Here is a 26,445-nt window from a genome sequence, read left to right as displayed (position 1 = left end):
AAATTAATTTTTAGCATAATATTGACCATTTTGTGGGGGAGATACCAGAAGGATATTCCCCATCTTCCAACATAAACTAAGTTTGGAAGAAATATTAAGATGTGCAATGTTGGGATGAAATTCCGATTATTCCTCTCGAGAGTTATCGTGCGCACCAGCCAGCCAGACAGACGGACAACGCACGGACGGACGGACGGACGGACATGGCTAAATCGACTCCAAATTTTCTGAAACTGATTTGGTCCAAATAAACATGGGGTCTAACACCAATGTTTCGATGAGGCACAATTTCACCGTATCAAAGTGTATATATCCTCCTGAGGGTATAAATATATATGTCGGTGTCTAATTACGCCCACTTTGATTAAACAATATATGTAGGACCTTTAAAATATTGAAATCCTTTCCCAGATTTCATTCCGATTCCAAATATCGAAATATGGAGACGTTATTGTGACCTGCGGACCGACTAAAAAGAAGATAAAAATAGATTTTGCACATTTGTCCTCTACATATATTTCACATAGTAGAGTTCCACCTTTAGATGCATATTGACAGACCAATCGTCGGATGGATGAAAGTGATATAGGAAAAATTTTGGGCCTAGAACATATATTTCAAAGCATAACCAACTCTTCGGCCAAAATAATTGTATTTGGTCTGTGGCTTAATACGAAAAAGTATCTGTAATTATCCTATTACAGCAGGATTTTGAGGATTTCCGAAAAGTTTTTCAAACGAAACTTTTTTATTCTATTTGAAAATATTGTCTGATATTTGGGTGTAGCTCCAATATAAAATTTGCACTTCGATAAAAAATTTAATTTCATATCTGAGAACTGGAGAATTGGATACCTAGGGGGATGCGATATAATCTGATCAGGATAAGATGGACACAGAAATAATTCGACACATTGGGATTTTCCGATCAACTTTTTTGTGAAAATTTGTATTTTAGGTTTTAAAAGGATACACAAGCCTCATTGAGGTGAGGTTCTCCCAGGTTAAAATATCACTTTACATAATCTTGTCAGCATAGGTCCATGGTTTTACATGGCCTCCAAATAAAGGTGTAGTCAATTTTCAGATGTTTTTTTTTAAGTTTCTAACCAAATTTCCCAAACGAAATGGTATTTTTATACCTTGCTCTATAAGGTTGAGGAGTGAGAAGTTTTTCCCATGCAAATAAAGTTGTTCGTTGTGAAATAATTATTTTCTATTTGAAAATAAATTTTGAGACCTCGGCTTTTTTTAATAAAAAAATTTTCAAAGACCTAAAGAGGCGTGAATTTTCAAAGAAGAGGTGCGGATTTTTTTTTCCAAATTGTTTAATTTTTCTCCTGCTTAATTGTTCGTATATACCAAAAATCTTAATAATTTATTTATGCTATTTTTTCAAGATATTTTTTCTTATATTGGGTGCCAGAAAAAAATATTTCAAAATTTTTTTCCTATGCTGAAAAAAGTGTGGAAATATTTGTTTGTACTCTTAAATACTACTGATTTTTTTAAGAAAAACAAAACATTACAACAACAACAAGTGCTAAAAAATATTTTTTCCTACTAAAAATATTTCAGAACAATTAAAGCAAGAAAATGATTTATTTTTTTTTAAATAACAACAATAACATATGAAATAATAAAAATAACGAATGCAAAAGGCCTGGGACTTCCAACACCAGTAGTTGCAATAAAAACAACAACAACAACTATAATAACGGCAAAGCAGTACGACCAGAGCAGCAGAGAATAAACGACAGCTGCAGCTAACAAGAACAACAAATGATTACGTGTCATATAATATGAAATACAATAATAACAATAACAAAATGCAACAACATCATCAGTAAAAAAAACAACAACAATAATAACGGAGAAAGTTGCAAAACATATTTTATTATTGCATGCCACACACACACACAGAAGTTTAACCTTTAAAACAGCTGTTCGGTTTCGGCCAACAACAGTCACTGTAACGAATAGAGAACTGAGAGGGAGAAAGTTCACACGAGTGAGAGAGAACAAATGGTAGGGAGTTAAAGCTCAGCTCATCACACACTGACTGGAGAATCATTCGTGTGTGTCACAGATGCATTTCGTGCAGCAGCAGGTGCATTTGTTTTGACGAAACGGGAAAACGAGAAAATAAACGAAAGAAGAACGGATGAAAAAAGGAATAAAGAACAAAACGACAAGAGTAACAAAAATTCGTGTAATAACAAAAAAGCAACAACAACAATAACAATACCACACATCATCACATACGTCCTTCAGTGAGTGTTGTCACACATTCACACACACATATAAGTGTACGACGTCGTTGTTGTTCTTGTCGTGTGCCACTACCATGGAGGCTACACCAAAGGTGCATCGTCATCGTCCACGACGTACCGAATCACGTCATCGCCGTACGGAACGCCAAACGACAACGACTAGCAGTACCTCAGACAGCAAATCTCCGGCCCGTTCCACTAACGACATCCTCAATGTGGAGGCGGGAGGAGCGGGCTCTTCGTCGGATGCCCTGATTGCTGCGGTGGCCACACGACTCATGCAGGAACATGAACGACAAACGTCCACCGAAACAGTGGACACGGTGGCCAGTGGCAGTGGTGGCACTGGCGGAGGCCACAGCTCCAGCCAAACTTCACAACAAACTGTGGTCCTGGTCAACGGGCATGCTCCTCACGACCAGGCCACTGAAGATGAACAACCCGCTAACGACTCGGCAACGACTCACCACCATCAGGCAAAGACGACCAACGAAAACAACGATCCTGCAAAACCCTCAGAAGCCGATGCCAGTGAGCTGTGTACCGGCCCACCCGATGGCCCCAGCAGTAGTCGCAATTCGTCCGGTGATGCCATGAGTCTACGCGAAACACTACAACAATTACCTCCCACCATAACGGCACATCGACATCGTCGCACTCTCTCCCCCCACTCACCCTCAAGACGGGTACTCGAAACGGCAGCGGATGCCTCGTTTCATCGCGGCATTTTAGGTTTCATGGATCGTGAACTGAAACAATCCTCACCCACACCATCGGCTTTGAGTGCCGGCAGCGGTGGAGGTGGCAACAGTGGAGGTGCGGGACGTAAACATCAATCGCTATCCGATCCGACAGCTAGTCCAGCCCAGAGATCGGTTAGATCACGTAGCAGTTTAGAGAAAAGTCCACGACGCAAACGTAGCAAATCGGAATCGCGGAGGAGAAGGGAACGGAAACTCATTGCAGCGGGAGAAATGGAGGTGCGTCAGGCAAATGAAACGTTGATGCGATATTTGAAACAATGTTCGGAAATGAATGATGCCTCGTTGTCGGGTGAATTGGAAATCGATCAGAGTTTGGAGGAGCGCAAGGTGCATCGCAAGACGAAAAGTCAGCGGAACAAAAGGGGGCACATTATAAGTGAGTATTGAAATATTAGAATTTTATTTAATACTTAATGTTAGAATTCCGAATTTTTTCTATTCGAAAAAATATATTCGGATTTTTTCCTATTTGGAAAGAATTTTTCCGAATTTTTTTCTATTTGAAGATAATCACTCCGAATTTTTTTCTATTCGAATAAAATAGCACAGAATAATTTTTCAAGGTCCCCAGAGGTCTAGGCCTCAAAGATTTTTTACAGAATATTATTTCAAAGTCCCCAGAGGTCCAGTTGAGGGGCAGATTTTGAAAAATATTTGAAAAATATTTTTTGGGGACCTGCAGAGGCCTTGATTTCGAAAAAATATATTTTTTCAGGACCTGCAGAAGCCCGGATTTTGAAACAATTTTTTTTCCAGAATTTAAAGAGGCTTGAGTTTTCCGCAGTAGACCCTCTAGAGGGTCTTCGAGGGATACAAGACCTGCAGAAGATCTTCGAGACATAAAGTACTTCTAAAAGATCTTCTATGGATCGCAGACATTTAAAATGTCTTCTAAAGAAATGACCTTCTGAAGGCCTTCTATTGACTTCTAGAGGTCTAGAGGGTCTCTTCTCGATAGAGGACCTCAAGCTTATTTTTTTGGATATGGACCCTATCGAGTTTTTGGGTTGTATTTTATGTACAAAGAACCAGAGAGCCTTCTACGGATGTATGACCTCTAAAAGTCCTTCTAGAGGTCTAGAGAAAATCGTGTCGGCATAGGACCTGAAAATCATTTTTTTCGATATATGACCTTCATCAACACGTTTAGGCACTCTATATTGAGCGGAAGAACTTCAGTGGGTCATGGATATATGACCTCTAGGTGGTCTTTGAGAGGTGTACAGGGTGAACTGTCGATAGAGGACCTCTAAATGATTGTTTATGTATATAGAACCTTTAAAGGTTCTATGAATGCGGGTTTTATGAATGTGGGACCGACAACGTGTATTCTTGGTATAGAAGACTTCCGGATGGGTTTCTAATTATAGAAGACCTCCAGAGGGTCCTCCACTTATAGAAGATGTCCGACGAATCGCCTTTGTATGTGAGACCATTAGAGATTATTAGGATTTAGGAGACCGCCAGAAGGACTCTAAGTATAGTAGACCTTCCGAGGGTCTTTTAAATATAGGCGACCTCCAAAGGGGTTTCTTCTTATAGGAGACCTCTAGAGGGTTTTCAACTTATAGAATAAAACCACAGGATATTGTAGGTATAGAAGACTTTCAGAGGCTCTTCTAGGTATAGATGAAGACCTTCTGAGGATCTCCTAGGTGTAGAACTCCTCCAGAGGGTCTTCAACGTATATACGGGTATCCTACGTATATAAGTCCTCCAGAGAGTCATAAAGGAATAGGATCTCTCCAGAGGATCTTCTAGGTATAGAAGGCTTCCAGAGGGTTTGCTAGGTATAGAAGGCTTCCAGAGGGTCTACTAAGGATTTGAAGACTTCCGGAGGTATATAAGGTTTCCAGAGGGGTTTATAGGTATAGGAGACTACCTGAGCGTAATTTAGGAGTGGGAGATCTCCAGAGGGTCTTCTAGGTTTAGAAGGCTTCTAGAGGGTATTCTTGGTATAAAAGTCCTCTAGAGGGATAGGAGACTTCCAGAAGGTATGCTAGGTATAGAAGACTTCCAGAGGGTCCTTATATGTACAGGACACTCCCATAGGGCATTTTAGGTATAGAAGACTTCTAGAGGGTCTGCTAGGTATAGACGACTTACAGAGGGTCTGCAAGGTACGGAAGACGTCAAGTGTAGGTACAGGAGACTTCCAGAGAATCTTATATGTCTTATATCTTACTGGAAACTTCCAGAGGGTCTTCTAGGTATAGAAGGCTTCCAAAGGGCCTGCTAAGGATTAGAAGACTTCACGAGGGTTTTCTAGGTAATGAAGGTTCCCAGAGTATCTTATAGGTGTAGGAGGCTACCAGAGGGTCTTATAGGAATGGGAGATCTCCAGAGGGTCTTTTAGGTATAGAAGTCTTCCAGAAAAACTTCTAGGTATAGAATGCTTCCAGAGGGTCTTCTAGGTATAGAAGGCTTCCAGAGGGTCCGCTAAGGATTATAAGACTTATCGAGGGTTTTCTAGGTAAAGAAGGTTTCCAGAGGATCTTATAGGTGTAGGAGGCTACCAGAGGGTCTTAAAGGAATGGGAGATCTCCAGAGGTACATAAGACTTGCAGAAGGACTTCTAGTTATAGAATGCTTCCAGAGGAGCTACTAGGTATAAAAGACCTCACGAAGGTCTTTTACTTAAAGAAAACCTCCAGAGGTCTTCAACTTATAGAAGGCCTATAAATGGTATTTAAAACCCCTCTAGGTATAGAAGACCTGCAGGAGGTCATGCTATCTCCAAAAGGTATTCTAGGTGTATAAGTTCTCCATATGGTCTTCTATGTATAAAAAACCCTCGAGAGGGTTTTCTAGATGGCTTTCTGAATATAGACTTTAAAAATTTCCTTCGCCTAGATGATGCCACAGCCTACTTCGCTTCTTTTCTATATTCCATCAAGTCATGTTTCATTTTTGTAATTTCCAACATAAATTAGGTTAGCTATTAGCTATCCCTTTACCCTGAAATGCAGCCACTGAACACAAATTAGAAAAAATACGAATTGAAATCGAAAAAAAACATACCCGAGATAGCTCGCAAATGATATCTGGTTCTCTTTATTAGTTGGTCTAATAAAAAATAATTTGTCCTAATTTATAATAGAAAAAAAACTATCAAAGTGAATGGGCCATGGCAGGATGACTGCCATCCATAGCATCGGTATCAGTTGCTGCAGCAGCGGCTGCAACGACAACAATCACGACAAACATAATACGTTAAAGGTCAAGTGTAAACAAGAAAAAATACTAGCGAGTGGAAATTTGTTTGTTGTTGTCGTAGTTGTTGTTGTTGCATTTCAAGCAAAATCCAACAACATTCTCTGCCGAGCTACAAATAAAAAATAATAACAAAAAATTTTAGAAAAAAGGGAACTTATCTGCATCTACTCTCAACAATAATCAAAGAATGTTTGAATGAATGCAGGGTAGAGGGTGAGAGGGGAAGAAAGTGAAAAAGAGAGAGAGAGGGGAAATTTCTTCAAAGGACTGTGTTTGATATGGAAATAATAGTGGATGCAAAAGTATGACCTGATGAGAATGGTGCTGTTCCTCTTCCCTCCTCACGCCAGATAGGGCAAAGGCATGTGGATGCGTGAGTATTTTCCTTTGCAGGACTTCAGATAGTTTCATAACGGAAAAACTTTCCATTGGTCGGTCAGGTAATTTACATCAACTATTACCAATGCTAATGATCTGAAAACATTCTTGAGCATTAGGGCAAAAGACCCATTAAGACCCTCTGGAGGTCTTCTATGATTAGTAGAACCTCTGGTAGTCGTCTATATGCAAAATAATCTCTGGAGGTCTTTTCTAATTCTAAGACCATCTGAAGGTGTCCTATTTATATTTAGAAGATTTGATTTTTTTCTACCTTGGAGACCCTCTGCAAGTCTTTTTTAATATCTTTTTATTTGTTCGTAAAAATCAAATTTTTTATGTTCAAAAACTTATATTGTTTCTATATTCGGAAATCGTTTCCGAATAGTTTTCTATGTTCGAACATTATTTCCGAAATTTTTCTCATTTTTCCTAGATCATTCGAATTTTTTTCTAATTATTCCTAATTTTGTATTTTTCCTCTCCATCGTTCCAGGTAAATTCTATGCCGCCAGCGGTTTAACATCCCTGCTAAAGGAACTCTCCGACGATATAATGCCAGCCGAAGGTGAAGAGATTTACAATCCCTTTACGCCGGTCGTCTCGCCCACAGATGACACACCCGCCCATATCGATAAAATGTTTATGCAAACATCGTCGGGTTATCGACCGGTGGATCATTGCTATGCGAAGCATTCGTTTATGCGTTCGGGTGGTATGAGCGGACAGGTTAGGTGAGTACGAGACACATACATAAGTTTATTTTTTAAAGGGAGGGTAAGGGGTAGGCCTCTCTATTATCAAAAATCCTATATTTGTTAGTAATGCGAGGAAGAAAAATTGGTGGAAAGTTATAGAAGTTTTAGGAAAATTATTGGGTCGGGAAAATTGGTTTTTGGGTGGTGAGAAATTGTGAAACGATATCGAATTTTAGAATTTTTAAAAAAATAATATTTTAGAAGGGACCGATATAGGTCTTCAGAAGTTTATCTGTACCTACCTTTTGATATCTTTTATACCTAGAAGAACTTCTGAAGACCTTGAACACCTAAGAAAACCTCTGGGGATTTTCTTCTTTACATAGACGACCCTCTGGGGATCCATTATACCTAAAATACCCTCTACTGGTATTTTATAACTAGAAGATCGTATAGAGATTGTCTATATTCACAGAAGACCCTACGAAGGACTGCTATACCCAGAAGATTCTCAGGAGATTTTCTAAACATAAACTACTTTCTGTAAATCTTATATACACAATCCACAGAAGTCCTTCAATACTACAAGAAGCTTTTCTACACCTAGATGACCCTCTGACAGTCTTCTACACCGATAAGACCTCTGGAAGGGGCTTTATAAATAAATATTCATAAACGACCCTATAGTAACATTCTATTAGAGGTCTTCTATAAGCAGAAGATCCTCTGGGTGCTTTTTATAGACAGCAGACCCTCGAGATACCTTCTATACTCTGAAGGTATTCTATGCATAGAATGCCGTCTTAGGATCTTAAATACCTATTAGATCCCTTCTATACCTAAAATACCCTCTGGAGTTCCTCTATATCTTGAAGTCCATCTCATATAGACCCTCTAAATGAATTCTAAAACTGGAAACGCCTCTGAAGGTCTTCTATACATAAAATATCCTCTGGTGTATCTTCCTCAAGATCTCTTCCGTACACATAAGAGCTTCTGGAGATATTTTATACATAGGAAGTCCTTTGAAGATTTCCAACAAATAGAATACCCTTTGCAGGCCTTCTATACCTTGAGAATCCTCTGGTGATCTTCTAAGTTTAGAAGAACCCCTGGAATCGTCAATATACATTAGGAGGTCTTCCTTCCTTCTGGAAGGACTTTTATACTCTTTTGGTGGTCTTCTATATGTACAAGACTCTCAGGACTCTCTTCTATACATACAAGACCCTCTGGAGGCATACTAAGTTTAAAATAAAATAATAGAGATCTGCGATATGTCGACGACGATTCAGCGACTCTTCAAAAAATACAGTACCTATTTTTTGAAGAGTCTCTGAATCTTTTTTTAAACCTCTAGAGGCCTGCTACGGGCCTCTTAGCAGACCTCCAGAAGGTATTTAATACCTAGAGAAACCCTGAAGACTCTCTAGAGGTCGGACATCTTGTAGACGTTGATATCCCTCTAGAGATCAATATCACCATAAGACCATCTGGATGACCCATATCCATGGAAAACCCAATATATGTCTGCTATCCATAAAGGACATTTTGAAGGTCATCTGCCCAAAACGACCATCTATAAATCCTTCTTTCATAGCATATCCATTTGAGGCTTAGAAGACCCCCTTAGTGGTTATTCGTTCATAGAAGACTTTTAAAAGATCAATTAGAAGTCCCATATACGAAGAAGTCTCCTATCCATAGCGAACATTAAAAAGTTCAGCTATCCATAAAAGAACCTCTATAGATCCTTCCTTCGTAGGATACCCATAACAGCTTTGAAAATCCTCTAGAGGTTCTTTATCTATAGAGGCCTTCATAATCTTGAATAGGTTCTCTATCCATAGAAGAACTACTGCAGGTTTCCTATTCATAGAAGGCCTTTTGAGGTCTCAGGAAGGCCATTTAAGGGTCAGAAGAACCATTCGAGTTTAGTAGTCGTTCTTTTATGAATATTAGACCAACTACATATCTTCTATCCATAGAGGACCTTCTGAAGATCTTCAATCCATGGTAGAACATCTTATTTTTTTTTGTATTCTGCAGAGCCTCCTATCCATAATAGACCTTTGGAGATCACTAGGGGACCTTTGAAGATTCAAAAGAATCTTCAGAAATCTTCATATCTATAGAAGAATCACTAGATGTATTTTATTTATAGAAGACCAACTAGAGGTTTTCTAGCCATAGAAGACCTTCTAAAATTCTTGTATACATAGAAAAACCTATACAGATCATCTATCTTATAAGGTCGCCTAGAGGACTTCTGTGTATAGTGAATAATCTATAGATAATTGTCCTTTTCCCATAAATAGAAGTCCTTGTGAAGTTTTTCTGCCCATAGAAGATCCTCTATAAATGCTCTAGCCTAAGAAGGTCATTCGGAGGTCGCCTAGGTTTGGAGGATCTTCTGTAGAAAATAGGCCACTATATGTCTAAAGGGCCTACCATGTACATAAGACCGCTAGAGGTCTATTGTCCATAAAAAATCTAGAGGTTATTCATTCTTAGAAGACTTCTAAACGGCTATCTGTCGGTAGACAGTCTACTATGGAAACAAACCATCTCAAGGATCTTGTGTAGGTGGATAGAAGGCCTCAATAATCTGACATTCCATAACTATCTTCTATGGCACTTCGAGGTCTGTAGAAGCCCATTTAAGGATTTCCAATCCAAAAAAGAACCTTTAGAGGCCTTTATCTATAGAAGAACTACTAGAGGGATTTTATGGATAAATGACCTGGAGTTGATCTTAATTTTTTTAAAGGTCTTCAGTAGTTCCTCTATCCGTAGTAGAATCTCTACAGATCCTCTACCCTTAAAACGTCTTCTAGGTTATGAAGATTTTCCTTTGATAAGGCCATCTGGATGTCTATTGGGCCGTCTATGGGTAGAAGGTCACTAGAGGTCAATTATTCATAGAAAATCTAGCGGTTATTCATGCAAGGGGGTTATCTATCCATAGAAGGAAAGAAGGAAGGTTATTCTTTCCATAAATAATCTCTACAGGACTTTTATCCGTAGATTATATTAAGAAACTTCTAGAGGTGAATAGATGACCTCCAGCGGATCTTCTGTTTATAAATAGATAACGTTCCTTCCAGAAGAGGTCATCAGTCGATAGAAGTTCTCTAAGGATATATATTCTCTCAAGGAATTTCTAGGGGCGATGAAATGGCCTCCAGAAAATGTTCTGTTAGTAAATGACAGTCTGAAGACCTTCCACAATTAGATTGTCTTCTAGAGATATTTTATAAATAAATTGCCTTCAAAAATTGACCTAGAAGAGGTCCTCTGTCGACAGAGGGTCCTCTCTACACATAAACCCATTCAGGGATTTCTTAAAGGTGAATCGAAGGTCTTTAGAAGGTATTTTAAAGACAATTGACTTTTCAAAGGCCTTCCATAATTACAATGCCTTCTAGAGGTCTTATTGAAATAAAGGACCTTCAAAATGTGTCATAGGATATTGTTTTTGTTGTATTTGTAATATTTAAACATTTTTTATTTTTGTTGTTGTTGTAAATATATAAATATTATATATTTTTTGTTTTTTTTTATTTTTAAGAAATATATAAATATTTTTCTTTTATTTTCTGCTATTTTTTGTTGTTGTTTTTTATTAAATCCAGTGGTGATACTGGTGGCGGCGGTGGTGGTATTGGTGATGGCAGTGGCGGTAGTGGTGGTGGTATTGGTGGTAATGCCGGCTATCAACTACGCCCGAGTGGTAGTTATGGTGATACTCGTTGCCTGCTCGATGGTGAATACTATGGGTGAGTATTTACACATACACTACAGTGGGTGGTGAACTACACACAGAGCAAGAGAGAGAGTGGGAGTAATGGGTAAGATAGGGAGTGATTTGTAAACAGTAGTGGGTGGGAGAGTAATGGCTGGGAGTGTGATATATGGGAGAGTAGTTGTAGTAGTAAGGTAGTACTAGTTGTGTGCGCTAAGGCAGTTTGTTACCTTAGCAAACACAAAACGAAATGGCAAGGGGTCAGCCATAGAGGAGGGAAATGTGTGTGAGAGAGACTTAGTGTGAGTGCATGGGAAGAGTGTATGAGGAGAATGAATGTGTGGAGTGCTTGTGTTGTGTTAGGTGGGTGGTAGGGAGAGAGTGTCTAAGACTCCGTTGTTTGTTTATTTGTGATATTGGAGAGATGGGTGGTGAGAGTAAACTGGGTGATAGGGAGAGAGAGTCTAAGACAAAGTTCTTTGCTTATCTGTGATATTGAAGAGGTGGGTGGGTGCTGAGAGTAAACTATAACGTATGGTATTTCTTAACACCCACTATGTTTGTATTATAATTCTTTATTCTTCTTCTTATTTTTTTATTATAATTTCTTGTTGTTGTTTTTTGTGTAGTGGTTATAGTTGTTGTTTTGTATTTATTTTCTACTCTACTACGTGGGGAAAATAACTACTTTTCTATATTGTGTGTGTTTGACTCCTACTATTATTTGCATTTTGGAATTTGTTTTTTTGTTGTTATTGTTGAACATGATTCCTTTTGTCGTTGTGGTTGTTATTGCGCTGAGTTGTGTTGGCCTTTAAGCACTGCTCTCCATTTAAATGTCATGACATTCAGTCTTTGCTATTTTGTTGTTATGTTACTCTCCAGTTGTTGTTGCTGTTGTTTTTGTTGAACTTACGCATTTTGTATTGTTGTTATTATTTTTTCATGATGTTTTCATTCGAAAAAAGAGATGATTTCTTTCAAGAGGTTTACTTTTGACTTGGCTTTTTTAATATTTAAGAGATTTTTGTTTGGAGAAGTCGTTATTGGTTCTTGAGATTGTTCTTTGTACAGTGAGGAAGGCCAAAAGGGGTTGGAGGAGGGGAATTTAAAAAAATAGAAATATGGTGTATATTAAAATATGAAGACTATTTTTAATAGAAAAAAATATTAAGAATTTTATATAGTGTAACTGGTTCAAAAAAAAAAAAAAAAAAAAAATATTTAAAAAAATCAAAACCTCACATAGGCCTTGGAAAAAATTATTGAAAATATCCCCACCTCATTAGACATTAATTTTTTTTTAAATCCACACCCCATACAGGTCTAGAAAATTTTTATTTGTAAAAATCCCAGTCTTATACTACGCCTAAGAATAAATTTTTTCAATAATCCACACCAAATCTACACCCTACAAAGGTCTCGATTTTTTTTTAATTATTTAAAAATTTACGCCTCTTATAGGTCTCACTCTAGGCACAATTGAATACGTTATGCCAAATTTCGTGCAAATGGAAAGATATAAAGAGACTTTGGTGCACCAATTACCTAAAATCGGACGAATATATATATATATATATATATGGAAGCTATATCTAAATCTGGACCGATTTTCACGAAACTTAGCACACATCCTTTTAGACCTAATTCAGTATGCTGTGCCAAATTTCGTGCAAATCGAAAGATATATAAGGAACTTTGGTGCGCCTTTTTCGTTAAAGTGGCCGAAAATGTATATGAGAGCTATATCTAAATCTGAACCGATTTTCACGAAATTTATCACTGGTTCTAGACTTAAAAATTATTTAAAAAATCCACGCCTTTTATAGGTCCCGAAAAAAATTATTTAAAAAATCCATGCCTTGTATAGGTCTCGAAAAAAATTATTTAAAAAATCCACGCCTTGTATAGGTGGGCCGAAAAAAATTATTTAAAAATCCACGCCTTTTATAGGTCCCGAATAGGCCTCGAAAAAAAATTATTTAAAAAATCCACGCCTTTTATAGGTATCGAGTAGGTCTCTAAAAAAATTATTTAAAAAATCCACGCCTTTTATAGGTCCCGAAAAAAATTATTAAAAAATCCACGCCTTTTATAGGTCCCGAAAAAAATTATTTAAAAAGTCCACGCCTTTTATAGGTCCCGAAAAAAATTATTTAAAAAATCCACGCCTTTTATAGGTCCCGAAAAAAATTATTTAAAAAATCCACGACTTTTATAGGTGCCGAAAAAAATTATTTCAAAAATCCACGCCTTTTATAGGTCCCGAAAAAAATTATTTAAAAAATCCACGCCTTTTATAGGTCCCGAAAAAAATTATTTAAAAAATCCACGCCTTTTATAGGTCCCGACAAAAATTATTTAAAAAATCCACGCCTTTTATAGGTCCCGAAAAAAATTATTTAAAAAATCCACGCCTTTTATAGGTCCCGAAAAAAATTATTTAAAAAATCCACGCCTTTTATAGGTCCCGAAAAAAATTATTTAAAAAATCCACGCCTTTTATAGGTCCCGAAAAAAATTATTTAAAAAATCCACGCCTTTTATAGGTCCAGAAAAAAATTATTTAAAAAATCCACGCCTTTTATAGGTCCCGAAAAAAATTATTTAAAAAATCCACGCCTTTTATAGGTCCCGAAAAAAATTATTTAAAAAAATCCACGCCTTTTATAGGTCCCGAAGAAAATTATTTAAAACATCCACGCTTTTTATAGGTCCTGAAAAAAACTAATTTAAAAAATCCACGTCTTTGGTAGACCCGGAAAAAAATTATTTAAAAAATTCACGCCTTTTATAGGTCCCGAAAAAAAAATTATTTAAAAAATTCACGCCTTTTATAGGTCCCGACAAGAAATTATTTAAAAAATCCACGCCTCTTATAGATCCCTTATAGGTCCCGAAAATTATTTTAAAAGTCCCCACCTCATAGTGGCCTTGAAAAAATTATTTTAAAAATCCCATCCTCCTGCAGGTCTGTCATACGGGCCTTGTTCATGATTTGGTGACGTTGTGCTAAAATAACGTCACAACACCCACACAGTTCTACGCACAGCCAGCCAAACAGCCATTCAGCCCTGTCAAGGTCGTTTGTTTCGATGTGTGAAGAGGGAATGCGAAGTAGTAACAAAGGATGCGTGTGCCTTAGCTAATGCCAGTGGCCCGGTCTTATTAAGGATTTTATTTTCGTACTTTTTTTTGGAAATTCGAAGAAATAAAGGAGCTGCCATAAAATTTGGTGTAGCTATTTTTAGGCTCCGACATTATTAATGGTTAGACGACGTGAGGCTTGTTGAGGTTGTTGTTTTTGTTGTTCGTGGGAAAAATAGGCCGTAGACATTTGTTGGAGGGTTTATTTTTAGCACGAAGTTAATAAGAAAGAAAGGAAAATGGCAAAAGTAATGTTCGGCATAATGCCTATGTTTTTCGTTATTGACAGATTTAATTTATTTTTCGCATTTTTTCTCTTCTTCTTCGTTACAGCCATGAAATTACCAGCAACATCCAATTAGCCTGTTTGACTCAACGAATTTGGTTGCTACTCTCCAATATTTGCCATGGCCTGTTAGCTGGTCTAGCATTGGCCCATTTGCTATTTGTGCTGAGTACCCATCCCATGGAATGGTCCAAGGTATTAAGTCTTGCTGGCGAGACCTCATCATCGGCATCATCTTCATCTGCAGCATACTCATCCTCCTCATATGGCGATTCCGAATCTGCCACAACAGAATCTCCAACAATAGCTGATGGTGATTTTGGTAGTTCAACAATGACGCCGCCGGTTACCACCACCAGTCTGGTGAGGACCGAATATGCCTCCTTTGCCAATTTCTACATAAACACTTTTTATTGCCTGGCGATTGTGTGTATGGTCTCGGTGCTGGATAGGTAAGTGAGGGAAAAAGAAAATGAAAAAAGCGAGGCCACTTTTAGAGGTTACATTCCATTTAAAAAAGCCACTTCAAATGACCTTAGCGTGCAGGTTGGTGGCATGTCTAACACCTCTTTTCGTAACTGATAACTGCTTGTTGTACAATTATACAATTTTTTCAAGGAGTTATTGTTCCCCGCTAAATGTGCACGGAACACGCCAAGCGGATATAAAACATTGACCTCATAAAATAATTAGGAAAATAATTTTTACACTAATTTTTAGGGGGGTCCTGGAGCCTCAGAACATTAAAAAATAAGTAAAAATAAAATAATACAATTTTTGGCACCTAAAAGTATGCAACATTTTCTTAACAAAAGGACTCCTCAAAGTATGCAACATTTAAAAATTATTTAAAAAATCCACGCCTCATATAGGCCTCAGAAAAAATTATTTAAAAAATCCACGCCTCAAAGTAGGCCTCAGAAAAAATTATTTAAAAAATCCACGCCTCAAAGTAGGCCTCAGAAAAAATTATTTAAAAAATCCACGCCTCAAAGTAGGCCTCAGAAAAAATTATTTAAAAAATCCACGCCTCAAAGTAGGCCTCAGAAAAAATTATTTAAAAAATCCACGCCTCAAAGTAGGCCTCAAAAAAAATTATTTAAAAAATCCACGCCTCAAAGTAGGCCTCAAAAAAAATTATTTAAAAAATCCACGCCTCAAAGTAGGCCTCAAAAAAAATTATTTAAAAAATCCACGCCTCATATAGGCCTCAGAAAAAATTATTTAAAAAATCCACGCCTTATATAGGCCTCAGAAAAAATTATTTAAAAAATCCACGCCTTTTGGTAGGCCTTGAAAAAATATTTAATTTTTTTCTTCCCATAATTCCACTACTCTGCTTTAAATTAAAATTTCATTTCTAAAGCATACTTTTAGGTGTGTAACAAATTACAATGGCAAACAATGAACGAACAGAAAACAACAAAAACAACACATCCTACAATATTACAAATCCTTTCAAATGAACGAACGAGCGATGACATTGAAATGTTTATAAAACTATCTCGTTCACACACACACACATTCACTCACTTACCACCGTACATGAAACATTTACACACACACATTCACATAAATAAACGGAATAGCTGTTAGCGTCATTACCATAACACAATCACACATACACTAGTAATGCACAAACAATTGTATTTCAGGACCAACCTCTCTTCTTCCCAACAGTCTCTCCCCTTCCACACACACAAACAATTGCTTAGCTGGTATTTCAGACTGGTTGGCATTCAAAAAATAAATATACATTTATTGTAGCATACTTTTAGTATAATTAAAATTAGATAAAAAACAACAAATGTAAATACGCACAGCACACCTGCGTGGGAAGAGGTTGTAATTTTTTTATGGAATACAAAAAAATATACCACTACAAAAAATAAATACACAGACAAGGGTATTTCTCATAGGTCCTTGAAAAATAATATTAAAACCAGTATCGAAATCTGAACCGATTTTCCTGAAACTTAGCACACATCATTCTAGATCCCAGTCAGTACCCTATGCCAAATTTGGCGCAAATCGAAAGATATATAGGGACTTTGGTACAGCATTTACATTAAATCGGATGAAAATATATATGGGAGCTATATCTAAATCAGAACCGATTTTCTCAAAACTTAGCACACATCATTCTAGACCCAATTCAGTACGCTATGCCAAATTTCGTGCAAATCGAAGTATATAAAAAGACTTTAGCACAGCTTTTACCTAAAATCGGACGAAACTATATATGGGAGCTATATCTAACTCTGAACCGATTTTCACGAAACTTAGCACACATCATTCTAAGCTTAATTCAGCACACTATGCTAAATTTCCCGCAAATCGATAGATATATAGGGACTTTGGTACACCATTTACGTTAAATCGGACGAAAATATATATATTGGAGATATATCTAAATCTGAACCGATTTACACGAAATATAACACACATCATTCTACACCTAATTTAGTATGCTATTCCAAATTTCGTGCAAATCGACCGTTAAATAGGGACTTTGGTGCACCATTTACCTAAAATCGGACGAAACTATATACGGGAGCTATATCTGAATCTGAACCGATTTGCACGGAACTTACTACACATCATTCTACACTCAATTCAGTACACTATGCCAAATTTCGTGTAAATCGAAAGGTATATAGGGACTTTGGTGCACCATTTAAATTAAATCGGACAAAAATATATATGGGAGCTATATCTGAATCTGAACCGATTTTCTCGCAACTTAGCACACATCATTCTACACCCAATTCAGTACCCTATGCCAAATTTCGTGCAAATCGAGGGATATATAGGGACTTTGGTGTACAATTTACTATATCTAATTCTGAACCGATTTTCTCGAAACTTAACACACGTAATTTTGGACCTAATTCAGTACGCTATGCCAAATTTCGTGCAAATCCATGGATATATAGGGACTTCGGAGCACCATTTACCTAAAATCGGACGAAACTATATATGGGAGCTATATCGAAATCTGAACCGATTTTCCCGAAACTTATCACACATCATTCCAGACTCAATTCAGTACACTATGCACAATTTCGTGCAAATCGAAAGATATATAGGGTCTTTGGTGCCCCATTTACCTAAAATCGGACGAAAATATATATGGGAGCTATATCGAAATCTGAACCGATTTGCACGAAACTTAACACACATCATTCTAGACTTAATTCACTACGATGTGCCAAATTTAGTGCAAATCCAAGGATATATAGGGACTTAATGCATCATTTACGAAAATATATATGGGAGCTATGTCGAAATCTGAACCGATTTTCTCGCAACTTAGCACACATCATTCTACACCCAATTCAGTACTCTGTGCGAAATTTCGTGCAAATCGAACGATATATGGGGTATTTGGTACATCATTTACACAAAATCGGAGAAAACTATACATGGGAGCTATATCTAAATCTGAACCGATTTTTCCCAATTTCAATAGGGTTTGTCCTTGGGCCAAATAAGTGACCTATGCTAAATTTCATCTAAATCGGATCATAAATGCGGCCTGTACTTTGTTCATATTTACAGACTTTCGTTCATAAAATCGGACGAAAATATATATGGGAGCTATATATAAATTTGAACCGATATTCACGAAATTTAGCACACATAATTCTAGGCTTAGTTCAGTACGTTATGCCAAATTTCGTGCAAATCGAGAAATATATATGGACTTTGGTGCACCATTTACATTAAATCGGACGAAAATATATATGGGAGCTATATCTAAATCTGAACCGATTTTTCCCAATTTCAATAGGATTTGTCCTTGGGCCAAATAAGTGACTTGTGCCAAATTTCATCCAAATCGGATTATAAATGCGACCTGTACTTTGTTTACATTTTTACATCTACAGACGGACGGACTGGCGGACATGCATAAATCGACTCAGAAACTTATTCTATGCATATTCTCAAAAGGAAATATATGTCTATATCGTTTCCTTTTCCCTGTTACAAACATATGCACAAAGACGTATGTGCCACAGTACCACAGTGTGGTGAAGGGTATAAAAATCTACACCTTGACTTGGATTTTTTCAATAATTATTTTTACTAGGTCTATTCGAGGCCTATAGAAGGTCTGGATTATTTAAATAATTTTTTCTAAGGCCTAGATGAGGCCTGGATTTTTTAAATAATTTTTTTCAAGGCCTAGATGAGGCGTGGAAAAAAATTGGGCCTTGAAAAAAAATATTTAAAAAATCCAGGCCTCATCAAGGCCTCAGAAAAATTATTTAAATAATCCAGGCCTTCTATAGGCCTCGGATAGACCTATAGAAAAAAATAGGAAAAAATATTTAAATCTTATCCTTGAACAAATTTTCTTTAAGTCCTGCGTTTGACATTTCAGTAGCTGGCCTCTGACACATTTCATTGCCAGGCAAAATAGGCGAACTTTTCACTGGAACAAAGAAAGAAAAATTTGTTCACTTAGAAGTGATGAAAAAAAATCCAAACAAATTTGAAACAAATCCCATTCGGAGAAGATTACAATGCCCTCGGCATTTTCATCAGGACTGAAAAGGCAAAGCGACAAATGGCCAGCAGGCAAATGCCTTGTATACATGTAATATATATATATATATTAAGCAACCCTCAAAGCCATATATAGAAAAAAATACAACAACAAAAATAACTCAATGAAATCTAAAAAAAATAGTTTTCAACTTTTGTTGTTGTTATTGTTTTTTTTTTTTGGATCTGACAAAGACAACGACACGACTCATGATGATGATGATGAGGAGGAGGATGATGTTCTTGATGACGACAGCACATTTATGGTAGCATCACCGTGTGTTGGTATGTAGACAGGCTGGCAGTTAGTACTCAAGCAAACTCCTAACTCCCTCCACCTCGCCCTCCATGGGGTACCCCCCCATCTCACAACAAAGTTCAAAATGTCAAATGTTATTTTGTAAGACGGCGACATTTGAGATGCCCCTGCTCGGTACTGCACCACATTACTCTTCCTCCACAGATTTCTCTCTGTGTGTGTGTGTGTGTGTGCACAGGACAAGAGATAAATTATCGAAGAATCCAAGTTGCAGGTCCTACTTGGCTGCAATGGAATTAGTTGTTGCCGGCGATGAACAAGACGTGAAGAGAATGTCAAAGTGTGTCTTTTTTTTGCTTACCAAGCTGCCCACATAGTTTTTTTTTGTCACAGTGAAGAAGAGCAGTTAACCCCAAATGATAATGGCAAATCTGTGAATGTCAATAGCACCTACGCATATGCTAAATGAATTGATTTGCCAAGCAAGACAGAAAAAACAACAACAAATATTGAAAGTCTTTTTTCAATAGTTTTTTCAAGGCCTATAGTAGGTGGGGATTTTTTTGAAATTTCTTTCCTGAGGACCATATGAGGCGTAGATTTTTAAAATAATTTTTCCTGAGGCCTAAATGAGGCGTGGATTTTTCAAATAACTTTTTCTGAGGCCTATATGAGGCGTAGATTTTTCAAATAATTTTTTCTGGGGCCTCTATAAGGCCTATATGAGGCGTGGATTTTTTAAATAATTTTTTCTGAGGCCTCTATAAGGCCTATATGAGCCGTGGATTTTTTAAATAATTTTTTCTGAGGCCTATATGAGCCGTGGATTTTTTAAATAATTTTTTCTGAGGCCTATATGAGGCGTGGATTTTTTAAATAATTTTTTCTGAGGCCTATATGAGGCGTGGATTTTTTAAATAATTTTTTCTGAGGCCTATATAAGGCCTATATGAGGCGTGGATTTTTTAAATAATTTTTTCTGAGGCCTCTATAAGGCCTATATGAGCCGTGGATTTTTTAAATAATTTTTTCTGAGGCCTATATGAGGCGTGGATTTTTTAAAGAATTTTTTTCTGAGGCCTATATGAGGCGTGGATTTTTTAAATAATTTTTTCTGAGGCCTATATGAGGCGTGGATTTTTTAAATAATTTTTTCTGAGGCCTATATGAGGCGTGGATTTTTTAAATAATTTTTTCTGAGGCCTATATGAGGCGTGGATTTTTTAAATAATTTTTTCTGAGGCCTATATGAGGCGTGGATTTTTTAAATAATTTTTTCTGAGGCCTATATGAGGCGTGGATTTTTTAAATAATTTTTTCTGAGGCCTATATGAGGCGTGGATTTTTTAAATAATTTTTTCTGAGGCCTATATGAGGCGTGGATTTTTTAAATAATTTTTTCTGAGGCCTATATGAGGCGTGGATTTTTTAAATAATTTTTTCTGAGGCCTATATGAGGCGTGGATTTTTTAAATAATTTTTTCTGAGGCCTATATGAGGCGTGGATTTTTTAAATAATTTTTTCTGAGGCCTATATGAGGCGTGGATTTTTTAAATAATTTTTTCTGAGGCCTATATGAGGCGTGGATTTTTTAAATAATTTTTTCTGAGGCCTATATGAGGCGTGGATTTCTTAAGTAATTTTTTCTGAGGCCTATATGAGGCGTAAATTTCTTAAATACTTTTTTTCTGAGGCCCATATAAGGCCTATATGAGGCGTGGATTTCTTAAATAATTTTTTCTGAGGCCTATACGAGGCGTGGATTTCTTAAATAGTTTTTTCTGAGGTCTATATAAGGCCTATACGAGGCGTGGATTTCTTAAATAATTTTTTCTGAGGCCTATACGAGGCGTGGATTTCTTAAATAATTTTTTCTGAGGCCTATACGAGGCGTGGATTTCTTAAATAATTTTTTCTGAGGCCTATATGAGGCGTGGATTTCTTAAATAATTTTTTCTGAGGCCTATATGAGGCGTGGATTTTTTAAATAATTTTTTCTGAGGCCTATATGAGGCGTGGATTTTTTAAATAATTTTTTCTGAGGCCTATATGAGGCGTGGATTTTTTAAATAATTTTTTCTGAGGCCTATATGAGGCGTGGATTTTTTAAATAATTTTTTCTGAGGCCTATATGAGGCGTGGATTTTTTAAATAATTTTTTCTGAGGCCTATATGAGGCGTGGATTTTTTAAATAATTTTTTCTGAGGCCTATATGAGGCGTGGATTTTTTAAATAATTTTTTCTGAGGCCTATATGAGGCGTGGATTTCTTAAGTAATTTTTTCTGAGGCCTATATGAGGCGTAAATTTCTTAAATACTTTTTTTCTGAGGCCCATATAAGGCCTATATGAGGCGTGGATTTCTTAAATAATTTTTTCTGAGGCCTATACGAGGCGTGGATTTCTTAAATAGTTTTTTCTGAGGTCTATATAAGGCCTATACGAGGCGTGGATTTCTTAAATAATTTTTTCTGAGGCCTATACGAGGCGTGGATTTCTTAAATAATTTTTTCTGAGGCCTATACGAGGCGTGGATTTCTTAAATAATTTTTTCTGAGGCCTATACGAGGCGTGGATTTCTTAAATAATTTTTTCTGAGGCCTATACGAGGCGTGGATTTCTTAAATAATTTTTTCTGAGGCCTATACGAGGCGTGGATTTCTTAAATAATTTTTTCTGAGGCCTATATGAGGCGTGGATTTCTTAAATAATTTTTTCTGAGGTCTATATAAGGCCTATATGAGGCGTGGATTTCTTAAATAATTTTTTCTGAGGCCTATACGAGGCGTGGATTTTTTAAATAATTTTTCCTGAGGCCTATATGAGGCGTGGATTTCTTAAGTAATTTTTTCTGAGGCCTATATGAGGCGTGGATTTCTTAAGTAATTTTTTCTGAGGCCTATATGAGGCGTGAATTTCTTAAATAATTTTTCTGAGGCCTATATGAGGCGTAAATTTCTTAAATACTTTTTTTCTGAGGCCTATATGAGGCGTGGATTTCTTAAATAATTTTTTCTGAGGCCTATACGAGGCGTGGATTTCTTAAATAATTTTTTCTGAGGCCTATACGAGGCGTGGATTTCTTAAATAATTTTTTCTGAGGCCTATACGAGGCGTGGATTTCTTAAATAATTTTTTCTGAGGCCTATACGAGGCGTGGATTTCTTAAATAATTTTTTCTGAGGCCCATATAAGGCCTATATGAGGCGTGGATTTTTTAAATAATTTTTTTCTGAGGCCCATATAAGATCTATATGAGGCGTGATTTTCTAAATATTTTTTTTCTGAGGCCCATATAAGGTCTATATGAGGCGTGATTTTTTAAATAATTTTTTCTGAGGCCCATATTAGGCCTATATGAGGAGTGGATTTTTTAAATAATTTTTTTTCTGAGGCCTACTATAAGGCGTGGATTTTTTAAATAATTTTTTCCGGAGGCCTACTATAAGGCGTGGATTTTTTAAATAATTTTTTGAGATTTTTTTCAAAGAATTTTCCTTTGTGTTGTTGTTTTCAAATATGAAATAATCAATTATATAATTGTTATAAAAGATCCCGACGAAAAGGTCACCTAGATAACAGCCTTATTTATAAATGTCAAATGCAAAGCAAATGTACCTTTATACAAATGCAAATGTCATTTAAACAATCAATAAGCAATGAAATGGAATTGTGGTAGAGAGGGGGTAAAGGGGAGCGGTGGTGTATTGTAGTTGTCATCAGAAAACCAACTCAATAGATATTTATTTCGATATTTCCCTGACAACGGCCATAAATTAAAAATAACCGGAATAATTTATTTGAAAAAAAAAATCGTCAGAACCCGGAAAATATTTAAAAAAAAAAAAAATCCTTGGGCATCTGAGGACTCTTTTTTCAGTACCCTGAGGACTACTTTTTTCTATAGAAAAAATCCTCAGTACCCAGAGGACTACGTTTTTCTATAGAAAAAAATTCCTCAGTACCCTGAGGACTACTTTTTTCTATAGAAAAAAAAAATCCTCTATAGGATGCCTAGACGTATGAGTGTCGACAATAGTCATACGCACCTTTGGTCGTGGGAAAATGCCACATTTTTTGCTTTAATATTTTAAGAGGGTCCTCAGAGGCTTATTCATAAACATTTGTACATGCCCTATTTGTGAGGGTATTACAGCGGTAAATGGTGGTGTATGCGTGTTGACAATAGTTATACGCACTGGGTAAAAAATTAAAAAAATGGGTTTTATTTAAGTAAAACCAGAATGGGAATTTTAGTAAGATCCTGAAAACAATTTTTTTTTTCAATTCTAAAAGTCATTACTTTGCCCTATGTCACCATGGTCGAAAGAAAAAATATTACCCTGAGGTCTCTTTTTTCTATAGAAAAGAAAAATCTTCACTGCCCTGATGTCTACTTTTTCTATTCCTCAGTACCCTGAGGACTACGTTTTTCTACTTTCCTTCCTCAGTACCCTGAGGACTACTTTTTTCTATAGAAAATAATTCCTCAGTACCCTGAGGACTACGTTTTTCTATAGAAAAAAATTCCTCAGTACCCTGAGGACTACTTTTTTCTATAGAAAAAAAAAATTCCTCTATAGGATACCTAGGCGTATGAGTATCGACAGTAGTCATACGCACCTATGGTCGTGGGAAAAATGCCATATGTTTGTTTCAAAATTTTATGAGGTTCCTCAGAGGCTTACAATGGCGTTTAATTATTCATAAACATTTGTACATAACTTATTTGATATTTCCCTGACAACGGTCGTAAATAATAAATATCCTGAAAATTTATTGGAAGAGAAAAAATTCTCAGGTTCTTGAGGATTACTTTTTTCTATACAAAAAAAAAATCCTCAGTACCCTGAGGTCTACTTTTTTCTACAGAAGAAAAATCCTCAATACCCTGAAAATAAATAAAAAAATAAATGCTCAGTACCCTGAGGTCACTGCTCTGATGTCTACTTTTTCTATAGGATACCTAGGCGTATGAGTGTCGACAATAGTCATACGCACCTATGGTCATGGGGAAAAATGTTTTGCAATTTTATGAGGTTCCTTAGAGGCTTACAATGGGTTTTAAGTATTCATAAACATTTGTACATGCCTCATTTGTGAGGGTATTACAGTGGCAAATGGTGGCGTATGCGTGTTGACAATAGTTATACGCACGGTGTAAAAAATTAAAAATGGGGTTTATTTAAGCAGAACCAAATGAAAATTTTAGTAAGTCCTGAAAACAGATTTTTTTTCAATTCTAAAAGTCATTACATTGCCCTATGTCACCATGGTCGGAAGAAAAAATATATTAATTTTTTATCTTAGAAAATTATAAATAAAATTGGCTGCCTAAAATCCTCAGTACCTTGAGGAGTCTTTTTCTATAGAAAATAATTCCCTAGTCCTCTGAAAAATTCCTTTACCTTTTTAATTAATTTTTTTCCTCTAAATAATTTTTAATTAAAAAAAATGTTCCCCGTTTTTCAGGATGGACATCTGCCGCTGGAATTTATCCAATGCCTCCGAGCTGATATCATTTCGTTGGCTGATAATAGCCATGATTTATATAGCGACAATAATACTGACGATCTGTTCCGATAACATAGATGAGAGATTGTATTTTTCGAGTAATCTGAATGTGACGTTAACGCAAGAGGAATTGGTAAGAAAAAAAATTAATTTTAATAAAATTAAAAAATATATATTTAAAAAAAAATAATTTTTATATATTAAAAAATAAATTATTTTTTTTAATTATTTCAATTTAATTAAATTTTTTGTCGATTTTCCAGTTAATCAACAGCATAGTCTCAATATGGAGCAGTTTATCGGTGACGCGCAGCATTGGTGCCATCTGTGGCTGGATAATGATTGGCCTGACGCCGCACGAAGACTTTCTCTATGAACATTTATTGGATTTAACGCGTTATCAAATGACAAATAATTAAATTCCTATTAGTTAAATAATATTATAAAAAAATAATAATATAAATTAAAAATTATAATTAAATAGTTATAAATTATAACAATCGATCTCTTTGGCAATTGTAAAGAAATAATTTATAAAATCGATTCAAAAAAATGTTTATTTAAAAAAATAATTTAATTTTATTTTTAACAAGCGAATTAAGACACTGTTGAAAATTTGTGATGTTAATTTAATTAAGAATTAAATATAATTATAATCGTAAGAATAATTATCGATTAAGAAAATGTAAATAGTTATAATTTAATGTATAAAAAATTTATTTATTTTCTGACTAAGTAGTCGATATAATTTATTTAATTTTACTTAATTTAATTTTATTTATTTCTTTTAAATATTTATTTGAATGAGGAAATTAGGCGTATTAGTGTCGTCAATAGTCATACGCACCCAGGGTCGTGGGAAAAATCAGAAAGAGGATACCAAGGCGTATGAGTGTCGACAAAAGTCATACGCTCCCATGGTCATGGGAAAAACGCCATATTTTTTTGCTTTAAACTATTTTGAAAATTTGTTTTGAAGTACCTCAGAGGCTTACAATGGGATTTAATTATTCATAAACATTTTTGCACACCCTACTTGAGAGGGTATTACAGTGGCAAATGGTGCCGTATGTGTGTTGACAAAAATTATACGCACTGTGTAAAAATGCAAAAAGGATTATTTTTTGAAGAAAATTAATCTCACCTCTTTGAATAATTTTTTCATAGAAAAAAAAAATTTCAAACTTCTCTAGCAAATGAAGAATAATTTTATTCACAAAAAGCTCAAGCCTACGGGCTGGAAAAAAAATCTTCAGACTTCTTGATTTTTTTTTTTTGTAAAGAAAAATACTTTTCACTGCAAGCGGGATAACTTTTTTCTATGAAAATTAAATTAAAATTAGCGGTGGCGACTGATGGTATTACAGTGGCAAATGGTGGCGTATGAATGTTGACATTAGTTATACGCACTGTGTAGATACAGAAATTGCTTTTATTTAAGTAAAACCGAATTGCGATTTCAGTAAGATTCTCAAAATGTTTTTTTTTTCCAAATTTGAAAGTCCTTATTTTACCTTATGCCACCATGGTCGGAAGAAAAAATATTTTTTAATTTTTGTCTTAGAAAATTACAAATGTAGTTGGTTCCCAATGTGTTAATATGTTGCCCTATC

General features: G+C 35.8%; 1 protein-coding gene across 1 annotated transcript; it reads left to right on the top strand.

Moving 5' to 3' along the window:
• The first annotated feature begins 2,341 nt into the window (after positions 1 to 2,341).
• On the top strand, positions 2,342 to 25,259 carry LOC133334206 (uncharacterized). Its single transcript, XM_061542500.1, has 6 exons — positions 2,342 to 3,413; positions 7,128 to 7,365; positions 10,965 to 11,108; positions 14,555 to 14,959; positions 24,791 to 24,965; positions 25,096 to 25,259. The coding sequence occupies exons 1-6, from the start codon at positions 2,348 to 2,350 to the stop codon at positions 25,249 to 25,251; spliced, it is 2,184 nt and encodes a 727-aa protein (XP_061398484.1). The 5' UTR covers positions 2,342 to 2,347; the 3' UTR covers positions 25,252 to 25,259.
• The last annotated feature ends 1,186 nt before the right edge of the window (positions 25,260 to 26,445 follow it).

This window comes from Musca vetustissima, unplaced genomic scaffold (genome assembly GCF_032173495.1).
Source record: "Musca vetustissima isolate MV318-11 ecotype Yass unplaced genomic scaffold, APGP_CSIRO_Mvet_v1 utg27184, whole genome shotgun sequence".
NCBI lineage: Eukaryota > Metazoa > Arthropoda > Insecta > Diptera > Muscidae > Musca > Musca vetustissima.
Note: the sequence above shows the minus strand (reverse complement) of the source record. Positions and strands in the feature narration are given on the sequence as shown.

Coding starts and splice junctions, on each gene's coding strand:
- LOC133334206 (XM_061542500.1), top strand. CDS start 2,348: ATGGAGGCTACACCAAAGGTGCATCGTCATCGTCCACGACGTACCGAA. Junction 7,366..10,964: donor GGTATGAGCGGACAGGTTAG/GTGAGTACGAGA, acceptor TATTAAATCCAG/TGGTGATACTGGTGGCGGCG. Junction 24,966..25,095: donor CGTTAACGCAAGAGGAATTG/GTAAGAAAAAAA, acceptor TCGATTTTCCAG/TTAATCAACAGCATAGTCTC.